The sequence below is a fragment of the Engraulis encrasicolus genome, chromosome 4 (assembly GCF_034702125.1).
Source record: "Engraulis encrasicolus isolate BLACKSEA-1 chromosome 4, IST_EnEncr_1.0, whole genome shotgun sequence".
Taxonomy (NCBI): Eukaryota; Metazoa; Chordata; class Actinopteri; order Clupeiformes; family Engraulidae; genus Engraulis; species Engraulis encrasicolus.
In genome coordinates, this window is record NC_085860.1 from 4,046,656 (window position 1) to 4,060,825 (window position 14,170).

The window sequence follows — 14,170 nt, forward strand, 5'->3', positions numbered from 1 at the left end:
GGACCATGCACAATAGACATTGTTTAGAGAAGTAAATAGATGGCTTGTGGCAGATTATAGCTATATATAGCTCATTTCCATCTGCAGTCCCTGGACAGATAAAACAAAAATAGTAGAGTAGTAGTAGTAGTGCTTTATTGTCACTATATAAATACAGTGAGATGATGTTTGGAAGCAACCCACAGATGCCCACAAAATTAAGATATAACAGTATGACTAATGTGATAAGAAAAATAAATAAGCTATAAAATATGCAATCAACTTGCAAGCATCCATCAAGGGATTTCTCTAGGGTTGGCTTCAGGGTCCAGCATTCACTGCCAAAGAGGAGAACAGACTCTACTGTCGCGTAGAAGAAGCTAATAATGGCAGACATGCATTTAGTCAAGGCATGAAGGGCAGTGGGTTTGGCTAGGCTCAACAGAGATATATAATTGTGTATCATCGGCGTGGCTATGAAAATCAACATTGTGCTCTCTGATGGAGCCCAGGGGCAACATATAGAGAGAGAAGAGGAGAGGGTCCAAGCAACTACCCTGAGCAACTCCAAAAGGCACATCATACTTGTTGGAGACATGTTCTCCAATGGTGACAAAAAATGCCTTCCTGTATGTTTTGAACCACTCTAAGACGTGGCCGAACAGTCCTACCCTATATTCAAGGCGGTCAATGAGTAGGCCTATTATGGTCTATCCTGTCAAAGGCTGCACTGAGGTTGAGGAGGATAGCCTAAGTGCTGTAACTTCTAGTATTGCTTATAACGGAGAGGTTTGATATAGGTCTATAGTTGTTTAAAGAATTCCGATCTAAATTAGTTGTGACCATAACATGTTTTTGTCAAACTTTCAAGAATCAGTGAAATGCACTGACTTACATTCATTCTGTATCATTGAAATAATAGACTCAGTCTCTGACTACGCGCCAAAAGGAAAAAAGTGATTTAATTCTAGGCCCTGGCAACAGTAGCTAAGCATGGATTGTTCACACGTAATAGAATGTTCAAACTAGAACGCAAGGCAGTATATAAAGTGTCTCTGGTCCAGATTTGATCAGTTCTTTGCGAACACTCTTCGAAAGCAGACGACTGTGACTTTGCTCCGCAAGCTACTCTCCATACAAAGCAGACGACTGTTTGACTTCGCTCCGCAAGTTTCTCAGCAGACGACTGTCTTTTCTTCAGATCTACCCTGTGCTGACTAAGCTAGAAAAAAATACCCTAATATTTAATATAAATACAAATAGATAATTGTTGTTAGATTTTTTTTCTTGACATCTACCGTGTGCTGATCAGTAAAGCTAAGTTGGATTAGCTAACATCGTTAGCCTGTTTACACAATTCGTTTTTGTTCAGCCAATTAGCTTATTTGAATCATATAGGCCTATTTATCGAATTGGTGGATCGGTAACAATTATTTAGCAAATTCAAATAACGGTATAAACTGACGTCTCTAATACAGTAACCTAAAGCTAATTTGGTTAGCGTTAATAGGCTGGTCCGAATTTGTTTAGTAGCCAACTGTAGTTGAAGTTGGCTGACATAGGATAGCCTTAATCGGATTGGAAAATTGACATTTTTCAAACCTTAAGGCTAGAGCTCTACTTAAATCTAGCAATTCTAGTCTAGACTGTATAATGCCATCACGGAGCAGCAGGCGCCGAGCCTCGCGGCAGAGGAGATGGTCTCTCTGGTGTTTTGCAGGTGCTGATGTGAAGGAGACGGTGGACATGGGGACGCAGACGGAGTGCCCGACCGTGGAGGTGGCCACCCAGGCGGACGGACCCGAGACGGCAGAGGCGACCACTCAGGCAGGTTGGGTGACAGCCGAGGCCAGCACTCAGGCTGCTTGTGGAACGGCTGAGGCCGGGATACAGGCAGTGAGAGTAATGGCCGAAGCTGGATGTCAATCTGTCTGGGCAACCAGCGAGGCCTCCGTCCAGGCGGCTGGGGTAACTGCTGAGGCTGACACCCAGGTGGACTCCACTGACGGTAAGATTGTGACCCTGTGTGACACCGCTGGACTGGCCATAGGGCATAGGGCGTTGCCCGGTGGCCTGACGTGTATTTATTATTTTTTTATTCAGGTCAAACTCGTTACAAACGTAGCAGGCCATATTGCCTTCCTTGCAACAGTGACAAGCAATTGTATTCTGGTGGGTACATGTATGTACATGTACTGTACTATATAATCATTTTTCAAAAAGTAAAATTCCTACAACAAACGCCATTTCAGGCATTATTCCATCATGCAAGAACCTCATCCTACCGTATGTTTCATACCCCAATAAAGTTTCTTTACAAAAATCATCTTACAGGGTTTTTTGTCATTGTCTTGCAGCGACCCCTTTGCTTGATGCTGAGCTACCAGGAGGTGAGAGTTTGTCAGATATTGCCATTAAGTTAACACCATAGGCCTACCTTAAAATAATGATAATTAAAAATAAAAAAATAAAAAACTGTTCATGTGCACAGTGGACCTAGATATAAAACTTCTCCCTTTTTACATTCACATATCAGCATCTGTCCAGAGGACAACTGGTGCTGTTCCAGGTATGGCCATTTTCATCAATACATCTCATTTTTCGCCTTGTCATTGTTTTTTAGATTATGGGGCTGTTTTTGAGGCTATATCCATTTTTACTTAATATGTTTTTGTGCAATATTATTATTGCAGACTCCGGCTGGGCGGTCCAGAACATGTACCAGACGGTGGCTTTTGAGTATTCTGAGTTCTTCCGCAACGGCCAGATGGTGAGATCATTTTTCTTGTTAGATATACTTTATATAGTATGGGAAGTCATTCTCCAAGACTGTGATTTAGGTAGCTAATCTTAACTGGTTGAATATACCTGTCAGGAACATACATGTAGCAGGGATTTTACTTTCCTAACCTGGGATGTCTGGCTCTGCTTGCTTGTGTCTGCATGTGTGTTGTAGTGGGTGGAGGTGAAGCTCAGGTGTGAGGAGAGGCGTGAGGGTCCGTACCTCAGGCAGTACTGGTACCTCATCAACAACTGTTCCCAAGAGACAGCTGAGGTATTCTGTCAAGACATTATCTTTTTTTTCTTCCCTCTGTTTGTTGCTGTCTGTTATGCCTGTCTGTGTCTTTTGTTTGGTACCAGCGTTTGTATGGCACACACAATTTCCCCATGGAGACAATAAAGTTCTACTACTACTACTATTTATGTATTAAGACATGGAGTGCTTATATATAGTGATTATATGATACAAAAGGCTATGATTTCTTTATTTTTGTGTGCTTACTTGGACTTAATTGATATCTTTTGCGAATAGGGTATTTATATCCCCGAAACGCGGAGCGTCGGGGATGTAATGGTTTTGCGTGCGCCGCCGCCGCGTCCGCCGCCGCCGCCGCGTCCGCCGCCGCGTCCGCCGCCGCGTAAGGTCTTTCGTGTTAACGCGATAACTTTTGAACGGATGTTTGGATTTGTCCCAGATTTTTTGGGTGTATGCTCTAGGGCAGGTTCATGAACTGATTCGAGTTTGGAGGTCAACACTTTCAAGATGGCTGAATTCAAGATGGCCGAATTTTTGTTTGGTCCATAACTTCTGACCGGGTGGATGGATTTGTCCCAGATTTGGTGTGTGAATGCTCTAGGGTAGGTTCATGAACTGCTTCGACAAAAATACTGAATCAAACAAAGATATCGCAAACCACGCCCACTCAATACAAAAGCGTGTGCTCAAGTTGGGTCTCCTAAGGGGGCGTTGTCCCCTACTTCTTCTTCTCTTTTTGAGGTGTTTGCGCAAGACGTGCGCTACCGCCATCTACAGCGCTAAGGGGACTTCATTGATTCTCAACATCAGGACTCCGAAGGTCTCCTAACCGAAGGTCTCCTAAAGGGGCGTTCACCCGACATAAAGTGGATACCGGAAAAGAAACAAAATGACGCTTCTTGGTTACATCCACTTTCTTTGGCTTCGAGTTGGGAGGTCAACACTTTCAAGATGGCTGAATTCAAGATGGCCGAATTTTTGTTTGGTCCATAACTTCTGACCGGGTGGATGGATTTGTCCCAGATTTGGTGTGTGAATGCTCTAGGGTAGGTTCATGAACTGATTCGGGTTTGGAGGTCAACACTTTCAAGATGGCTGAATTCAAGATGGCCGAACCGGGTGGATGGATTTGTCCCAGATTTGGTGTGTGAATGCTCTAGGGTAGGTTCATGAACTGATTTGAGTTTGGAAGACAACACTTTCAAAATGGCGGAATTTTCATTTGGCCCATAACTTCTGACTGGGAGGATTGATTTGCCCGGTAACACCTTATTTTAATGGTTCACCATTTCAGTGAATCTACCATATTAGGTACAGTGTAATAACCAATGTAACAATATTTAATACCATGTAATACTAGTGTAATACCAGTGTAACAATATGCAATATCAGGTACAGTGTAATAACGAGTGTAACAGTATGCAATACCATGTAATATAGTGTAATACCAGTGTAACAATATGCAATACCATGTAATACCACTTACGCACAAACACATGATGTAAGTTTAAAAAATGGCGGTGTTACACTGGTTATTACACTGTACCTAATGTGGTATATCCACTGAACCATTAAAACAGTATTACCATTTGCCCCATTTTTTGCTTCATTTTCACAATAGTCGTTTGGTTTTAAGCCTATGCACGTCATGTCACGTCTGTATGTATCATATACGTTTACAAAATGGTGGACGGGAGTGGTAGGAATGATGGGGAACTGGAAGCGCCGCGTTTTGGGGATATACCTTAAGCAGTCGAAGGCGACTGCACAGGCAGTCTAGTTTTCATTGTGGCCAGTTTGATGGGTACCGTTTTAATCCTGTTTTTAATTTGCTTTGTTCGTTACTGTTTTTCATTTTACTGGGTTTTTTTTAATTGTTGGCATACTTTGAGTTACATGGTATGTATGAATATGTGCTTTACAAATAAAATCATTATATCCCCGAAACGCGGAGCGTCGGGGATGTAATGGTTTTGCGTGCACCACCGCCGCGTCCGCGTCCGCGTCCGCGTCCGCGTCCGCCGCCGCCGCGTAAGGTCTTTCGTGTTAACGCGATAACTTTTGAACGGATGTTTGGATTTGTCCCAGATTTTTTGGGTGAATGCTCTAGGGCAGGTTCATGAACTGATTCGAGTTTGGAGGTCAACACTTTCAAGATGGCTGAATTCAAGATGGCCGAATTTTTGTTTAGCCCATAACTACTGACCGGGTGGATGGATTTGTCTCAGATTTTGTGTGTGAATGCTCTAGGGTAGGTTCATGAACTGATTCGAGTTTGGAAGACAACACTTTCAAAATGGCGGAATTTTCATTTGGCCCATCACTTCTGACTGGGTGGATTGATTTGCCCGGTAACACCTTATTTTAATGGTTCACCATTTCAGTGAATCTACCATATTAGGTACAGTGTAATAACCAATGTAACAATATTTAATACCATGTAATACTAGTGTAATACCAGTGTAACAATATGCAATATCAGGTACAGTGTAATAACGAGTGTAATAGTATGCAATACCATGTAATATAGTGTAATACCAGTGTAACAATATGCAATACCATGTAATACCACTTACGTACACATGATGTAATGAAAAAAAATGGCGGTGTTGAGAGATGAGATGATATGTTTTTATTCAATATCATAGCAGATGAAGGAGACATACAGCGATTGTTTGATTGCCATTGATATTGAAAAGGAGAAAGCCCTTAAAAGCTGCACGAAGCTGCTTAACAGTAGGGAAACCCAAGGAAAAGGAAAACACAGGAATAGCCACAAAATAAAACAACACAATACACACAAAACAAAACAAAAAATCCCTTCCAAACCCCACCCAACCCCAACCCATGAGACCACAGGAGAAATCATGTACATGGTGTTTTTGTGAAATCATTGTGGCTTACTATCTATAGTGAATCTATTGGGAATATGTGAGTAATAATTTCCGTTTGAGTGTTTTTTTAAAAACTTTCAAGGAGTTGCATTTTTTAAGCTCTTGATCAAGCTGGTTCCATATTTGGAAGCCTCTACATGATATGCTAAGGCTGGTACATTTTAGTTTTCTTTTTTTTCCCCAGAAAAGATTTCTGTCTCTTGTGTTATGTCTGTGGAGGGGATTGCAGATAGGTATCAGTTTTTGTAAGCAGGCATTTGATGGTTTGACGACTTGAAAAATGGTGCAGGCATTGAGAAATATGTTAAGGTCCTCAAGCTTTAGGATATTTGCAGATTGGAATAGAGGACCTGATGGGTGTCTGTAGTGTGTCCAGAAAATGATGCGGATGACCTTCTTTTGTAGGGATTTTAATTTCTGTATATAAGTAGGAAATGTATTGCACCAGATGATGTTACAGTAGTGAAGATGTGGTTCAAAAAGTGATTTGTATAATGTGAGTAGTGCTGTACGTGGGAGGTAGTGTCTGAGTTTGTAGAACAGGCCAGAAAATTTGGATAGTTTATTTATGAGAAGTTCGATATGGTGTTTAAAGTTGAGGTTTTCATCTATATGTACTCCAAGAAATTTGGTGTGACTCACTCTCTTTATTTCGTCCCCATCAATTTTGAGGCATGAGTTGTCTGTTTGTTTTTTATTTTTATTTTTAGTAGAGTGAAATAGGATGTAGTTGGTTTTTTGTGTGTTTAGGGAGAGCTTATTGCATTTCAGCCATAAACTGATTTTTCCTATTTCCTCGTTGGCCATTGATAGCAATATAGATGGGTCATGGTGTGAGAGAAGAAGATTGGTGTCATCGGCGAATAAGACTTTCTTGAAGTTATTAGTTGAGTTGGTGAAATCATTCATATAGATGATGTAGAGTAGGGGTCCCAAAATAGATCCTTGGGGTACTCCGTGGTTTATAATTTTTTCTTCTGAATTAATGCCTCTTACTCGTACATATTGTTTTCTCTCATAAAGATAACTTTTGAACCAATCTAGAGCTATCCCTCTGATGCCATAAAACTTGAGCTTTTCCATTAAAATATCCAAGTTGATTGTGTCAAAAGCTTTTGATAAGTCTAAAAATACCCCAATAGAAATTTCTCCTTTTTCAAAAGAGTCATGCACACTGTCAATGAGATCCAGTACTGCCATACATGTTGTTCTATTTTTCCTGAAGCCATATTGTGAAGAGTGTAGTATATTGAACTTATCTAAATATTTATTAAGTCTGGTGTGCACTGTTTTTTCATAGATCTTAGAGACTGAGGGTAGTATTGAAATTGGTCTGTAGTTGTTGAGATCATTTTTGTGGCCAGATTTGTAAAGTGGGATGATTTTTGCGACTTTGGCCTGTTTGGGAACGAAACCTGTTGACAATGACAAGTTGATACAGTGGGATAGTGGACCAGCAATTTCATTGTTGATGGTTTTTAGAATGGTGTTGCATATGTTATCAGTGCCTGATGACTGAGAAGTCTTCAGGTGTGCAATGGTTTCAGATATTTCAATGTCAGTGGTAGGTGTAAGATAGAAAGATTGTGGTTGGCTGTTCAGTAGAAAATGGCTATATGATATAGTAGGTGGTGTGACTATACTTTGGGCAAGATTTTCCCCAGTGGTGATAAAATGAGAGTTCATGATCTCATTCATGTGGAAAACAGTGGACCCTGGGTATGTCTGGTGAGGCGGGATGTGAGGCAGGGTGTCAGGGAGAACAGGTTTTTTTGGGCCTTTCCCGAGTACACTGTTAAGAATTGTCCATGTTTTTTTGGCTTCACCATGTGATTTGGCCAGACTTTCTGTAAAATATGTCTGTTTGGCCTTTCTGATCATATGAGTGAGTTTGTTTCTAAATTGTGTAAATTTCAGTTTGTTTTCTTCAGTTGGTTTATTCATGAATTTTTTGTATAGACTGTTTTTACTAGAGATAGCTTTTTTGATGTCCCCTGTAATCCAGGGGTTTTTATGGGTGGTGTTCTTAATAGTCTTCTCGGGAATGGTATGTTGTATAGCATTTTGAATGTCTTTAATTAGAAGTTCATATGCCATGTTAGGGTCATAACAGCTGTAGATGTGGTCCCATGTTTTGTGCTGCATGTATGTACGTAGGTTAGTCAGTGTTTTTTCATTCAGTACCATAATTTTGTCTTACACTGTGTTACACTGGTATCACATTGTATTAAATATTGTTACACTGGTTATTACACTGTTATTACACTCTACCATTTGCCCCATTTTTTGCTTCATTTTCACAATAGTCGTTTGGTTTTAAGCCTATGCACGTCATGTCACGTCTGTATGTATCATATACGTTTACGAAATGGTGGGCGGGAGTGGTAGGAATGATGGGGGACTGGAAGCGTCGCGTTTCGGGGATATACCTTAAGCAGTCGAAGGCGACTGCACAGGCAGTCTAGTTATTATTATTATTATTATTAGTAGTAGTAGTAGTAGTAGTAGTAGTAGTAGTAGTAGTTGTTGTTGTTGTATAGCTGTCATATCGATCCTGCAGTTGTCATATCTATCCTTGTTCCATTGATGCTCAGCTGTTTTGCTTTATTTCAGGGATTCCTGCCCTACGCCAACGGAGAGCTGCTCACTTACATTGAGGTACATTGAGATACATGCACTTTTGCTGGAGAGAGCAGCAGATCTGAACACATTACCTACACACCCTGCACTGTATGAGTAGCATTCTAGCAGATTCTAAGCATTTGTTGTTTGTTGGTTTTATTGTCCTTGTAGTGGTACTGTGGGAGCATCACTGCGGTGTACTCACACATCCACACACAGATGACCACAGTTATGGACATAGGAGGACTCCTGGTATTGACTCTTCATAACTTCAAATTATTTACTGTATGGAATTTATTACTTATGGATGTTTAAAAAATAAATATTAACAATATCATGCCATGCCATGAATGTGTACAACAGTACGGCGAGACATCGACCAGCTGCAGGGGTCTGTCCATGGACGCTGCTGGAACCTGGACTCGCCTGGAGAGGACCGACACTCTGCGGATGCCCCTGGACCAGTTCTTCACTCCTCAGCCGGACCCTGATGACGACTCTGCTGGCCTCTTGGAAATCGACTGGTATCCTGGTGATGACTCTCCTGGTCCTAATCCTGACGCTGATGGGTTCGACGCTGATGGTTTCGATGCTGATGGATTCGACGCTGATGGATTTGACGCTGATGGTGACAACGCTGGATTCGACGCTGCTGATGACGACTCTGCTGATGACGACGCTGCTGATGACGACACTGGATTCGACGCTGCTGATGACGACGCTGGATTCGACGGTGATGATGCTGCTGATGACGACGCTGGATTCGACGCTGCTGATGACGACGCTGGATTCGATGCAGCTGAAGGATTCGTCAAAGTTGCTGCTGTCGGCTCTCCTGCTCCTGGTCCTCACGCTGCTGATGCTGCTGCTGCTGCCGACAACTCTACGGCCCCTGGATTCGACGATGCTGATGCTGCTGATGACGATGCTGGATTCGATGCTGCTGATGACGCCGTTGGATTGGACACTGGATTCGACGCTGCTGATGGATTGGAGGACGCTGCTGCTGTCGGCTCTCCTGCTCCTGGTCCTCACGCTGCTGATGCTGCTGATGCTGATGCGGCTGGTACTGATGCTGCTGCTGCTGACAACTCTACGGCCCCTGGATTCGACGATGCTGCTGGTTGGTCTGGTGCTCTCTCTGCTGCTGCCTCCGTTGCTAGCCAGGTTCCCTCTGTGTAGTAAGTATAGTGGTCTTGAATTTTGTAAAAGACAGAAATAAATGGCTTCAAAGACAGTGTGATGACTGTCATGTATCATTGACTAAAAACACCATTTATTAATCTCACCAAAACATTCTGTCGCCCCTCCATAGCTACCTCTTCCAGTCCACCGGTCTGGGGGACTTCCCCCTGAGGCTTGCTGGACTGAGGGACGCCTTCGCTGTGAGTACAACAGTCAATAGTCTGAAATGTCCAAGACAAATTATTGTCAGAGATGCCGATGACACTGTAAATGTTTTGCTTTGTGTAGGTCTTGCTTGAGCAGCCAGAGACAGCCAACTTCATCGCCGTGACAGGGTCCATGCTCCTGAAGAACTTGGCCACCCTCAATGGAAAGGTAATGATTTCAGGGAGGATGTAATGTCATGGGACTAGATTTTACTGATTTTGGAGTTGAAGAGTCAACACATTTAGCTTGGATGACAACTACAACAGACGTGAATGTAAAGTTACACTCTTTAAACAGAAGTCCCCTCTGTTCTGCTTTACTGTATCTGTCTTCAGGATGCTGGTGCAACTCAGCAGGCCTTTGACGAGGTGGTGGCCTTCGCCCAGGCACCGACTCCCACCATCACCACTGAGCTCCTGGAGGTTGGGGTACGTCAAACTTTTTTAAACACATCGGTTCACAATCCCACAATCTAATATAAATTATCTGACAAATAATCTGCATCATATCTTTTTGATTCTAGATCCACCAGCTCAACCTCCTGGATGTGGTCTTCGAGCTGCTGCTGTTCAGAAACCTAGAGTTGGCGTATGTGCGGCTGGTCCTTGTACGTCATGCCAGATCTTACTGTTGGTTATTGATATATACATACATGTATATTTACTAAGTGGTTCATCCGACTGACTCCAGCCTTTGTTGTTGTTTCTCCTGTAGCAGGCACAGGGCGGGTTCCTGGATCATCTGGCAACAGTGGTCCAGTCCCTCCTGCCCTCTGAGGCGTGGCCACCCCAGGCAGCCCAGTGCTGGGAGCTCCTGCAGGTAACCACCCTTCTCACCACTCGTCACCTTTCTGACATCGTACCTAAGTGCCTGTAGCCTGTTTGATTAAATGAGTTGTTTTACTCTATCTAAACTGACTTTATTGTTTCGATCCTAGTCTGAGGCTATCTCCTTCGTGTTGGAGATCCTGTCCCTGGACGTGTCAGCGTACCACCAGCCCCAGCACCTGGCCCAGAGGGTCTTCAGCAGCCTGGAGCGCCGCATCGACCAGCTGCTGAGCGTGATGCCCTCTGGCTAATATCCCTTTCCCTCTTTAGTTTCGGTTTTGAAGGGTTTAGTTACTTAGGCTTAGTGGGGATTAGATTTTAGTGCACAAAACTTGGTACTTAGGACTGTATGGGTTTAGTTTCCTAATGCGTAGAAGGGTTTCAGTCTAGTGTTTAGTATAAATGGGTCAACTAATTGCGTTGTAAGGTAAAGACCTCTGTAGGGTTTAGGTTTCAGAATGAGGGTTTTGCTTTTAGGTTTTGGTTCTATGATTTAATATGGGTTTTTTTGGTGATTAATTGCAATTAGTGTTTAGTATTTTCGGTGGGGTAGGCCAGGGCATTTGTTTATCTATGGTATAGTGTGGGTTTGAACTAGTTTTTAGTTTTCAATATGATTTTTTCAGCTTTACCCAGGTACTTAGTTTGGTTAATTATGACTGGAAAGTAGGATTTCATTTTAGTATAATGGACGGTTATTTTGAGCGGTTAGCTTTCTCGTGTTTAGTGGGTTAGTGGATGGATTAGCTGTAGTTTTGATTGAGGGTTAGTAGTTGGATTTCGTATGTTAAAGGGGCCCTATTATGCTATTAAGGATAACTTTCATTGTTAATATAGTTACAGGACAAGTGCATTATTTTGAACATTAAAGCCCCCTTTTTTTAGTTGTCTACAATGTTCTAGAGCCCCCCTCAGTGTTTTTTGACGTTTGCTGCTTTCTCCATTCTCCATTATTTGGATTTAGTCTCAATTGGCTTTACAATGGCTGTCTATGGATATCTAATGTATTCATAAAAACCAACCTAAACATTTGTTTTCAAAAGTATGCATCTCACTAAGTGGTTAGGGGTGTTCACTGGCATTGAAGGTGAATCAGCTTGAAGGGGAAATACGGCTTCTGTCATTTTTTATTTCCAATTTTGTGAATAGAAGAAAAAAACGTATTTACAAAATGCTACATAAAACATGGAAACGCCATGTTTCACTACGAAAATTGTTATGGAAAACCAGTAAATACCCTTGAACATTTAATGAGTTGCATATTTTTTGGGGGGGAAATGCTGGTGTGGTTTTAAGAACAGATTTGTATGTATGCAAAGCCAAAAACCTTTGGACAACCCAACTGAAATTCAGTGGGGATTTGTGAATGGTTCTCATTGGCTAATGCTCCATTTTACTCAAATGTATTCTGCCCAAGCTCTGCACCCCCTCCCTCTCGGTCTATCTGTCTTTTTCTGCAGGTGGTGTTCCCTGTTGGGGCCATGCAGGACCAGAGTCTAGGACCAGGGCATGCGGACCCCTGATGACAACAACCATGAAAGCTGAAGATGGCCCCAGAAGACCAGCCCTAGAAGGATCCACACATTGAAGATGACCACCAATGACCAGCATAGAGGATCCACACACTGAACGTGAACCTAGAAGACCAGCATACCAGGATCCACACACTGAAGACAGTGGCAGAAGAATTACACACCTGGCCCCAGGGCAAACCACTGATAGGGCCCCCCATACAGCCTGCCAAGGTCACAATAGGGCCCCCACTATCAATACGGGAGGGCCCTGGGCCCAGGGGCAAATGCCCTGCTCGCCCCTCCTATAGCTCCGCCCCTGACTGAAGACGACCATAGAAGACCAGAGACCCACAGCATGGAGAAGTTACATCATCATCATCTCACAGCTTGACAGAAGACAGAAGATATTTTTTAATGATCTGGACATATCTGATGACAAAACCAACACGGAATACATGAAAACCCAATGAAAATGGACAATTTTTCAACATGGACATTCTTTATGATCACGTCATACTTTTTTCCGCCTTAGTAAATGATGTTTTTGACTTTGAAAAAGCACTTGTATTTTAGTCATCTCTTCTTTTATAAGACACTTTTGTTTTGTAGTTGATTTGTATCAAATCATGGTATTACTCCCCTAAAAATGAACGCACTATCTGTACATAAAACATTTTGTGTATGCTTGTTTATTTTGGTAAAGAATTTTTGTATGTTTCATATCTTGTGAAATGTCAGTAGCATATGATTATTTTATTGTATTTTAAATTATATCCTCCATGTATATGTATTTGGAAATTAACTTGCTTCCTACTGGATTTACCGTAAATTACCCAGAATAAGCAGGTCACAGATTCTCTTGATGCTGTTAGTGAATCTAAGATGTCGTCAACAAAAAGTAGAGAAGATCTAATAAGTAGCAAACACGAGCAACATGGAAACCATTCAAAATGTTTGCAGAGTGTTTGAAAGATGTCTTTTCTCAGTTTTGGAAATTGAGGTGAAGTATTGAGATGTACTATAAGAACTCGAATTGCTTCATCAAATCATGGTTCAATCACATACAATCCTTTCAATAAAAACAGACATTTTGTTGGAAATGAATAAAAATGTGTCATTTCTATGCAACCAGTGCCCCCTATTGAAGAAAATAAATCCAACATGCTTCTTTTCAGTCCACATGCTGCATAGTATGAGTTAAGGTAAATCAGCCTGCTGAACAAATCTTGAAACGGGTCAGACCACAACACTGCTGTTGAATGTTGAATTTAGCATACACTTCCATTAAATGTAATTTAACACTATAGACCCACATTTTATACTTTCTAGAGTGTATTTGGTATTGCTCCAAAGACTTTGAAAGTGGGTTACAATAATACAGTACAGTATAAAACCAATTATACATGGGTATACACTGGTATTTATGATTAACACTACAAATTAAATAACCCTGTTTGGTGTGGCTATCATCCCAATGAGAGAGCTTTGGAGATGTGTGACAGTTAAGTAGGCCTACTTCTGTCCTGGGCAGTCATGGGTGAGCGGTTAGGGCGTCAGACTTGCATCCCAGAGGTTGCCGTTTCGACTCCCAACCCGCCAGGTTGGTGGGGGGAGTAATCCACCAGTGCTCTCCCCCATCCTTCTCCATGACTGAGGTACCCTGAGCATGGTACCGTCCCACCGCACTGCTCCCCATGGGGCGCCACCGAGGGCTGCCCCCTTGCACGGGTGAGGCATAAATGCAATTTCTTTGTGTGCGGTGTTCACTTGTGTGCTGTGGAGTGCTGTGTCACAATGACAATGGGAGTTGGAGTTTCCCAATGGGCTTTCTTTCACTTTTCACCACTGCATTCAGCCTACAGCTGTGGTTTTCCAATTTATGTTTCTATTTGTGTTATGAGCTTT

General features: G+C 42.2%; 1 protein-coding gene across 1 annotated transcript; it reads left to right on the forward strand.

Moving 5' to 3' along the window:
* The first annotated feature begins 740 nt into the window (after positions 1-740).
* On the forward strand, positions 741-12,823 carry LOC134447204 (uncharacterized). Its single transcript, XM_063196560.1, has 14 exons — positions 741-1,987; positions 2,337-2,369; positions 2,516-2,548; positions 2,673-2,749; positions 2,936-3,034; positions 8,524-8,568; positions 8,704-8,784; positions 8,896-9,713; positions 9,848-9,917; positions 10,006-10,092; positions 10,260-10,352; positions 10,448-10,531; positions 10,639-10,743; positions 10,862-12,823. Exons 1-14 carry the CDS (start codon positions 1,633-1,635, stop codon positions 11,000-11,002), a joined length of 2,121 nt encoding a protein of 706 aa, XP_063052630.1. The 5' UTR covers positions 741-1,632; the 3' UTR covers positions 11,003-12,823.
* The last annotated feature ends 1,347 nt before the right edge of the window (positions 12,824-14,170 follow it).

Bases quoted from the DNA above. Each gene is read 5' to 3' on its own strand.
- LOC134447204 (XM_063196560.1), top strand. From the start codon at position 1,633: ATGCCATCACGGAGCAGCAGGCGCCGAGCCTCGCGGCAGAGGAGATGG. The intron at 8,569-8,703 runs GTACATTGAGAT...TTGTCCTTGTAG, and splicing joins AGCTGCTCACTTACATTGAG to TGGTACTGTGGGAGCATCAC. The intron at 10,744-10,861 runs GTAACCACCCTT...TTTCGATCCTAG, and splicing joins AGTGCTGGGAGCTCCTGCAG to TCTGAGGCTATCTCCTTCGT.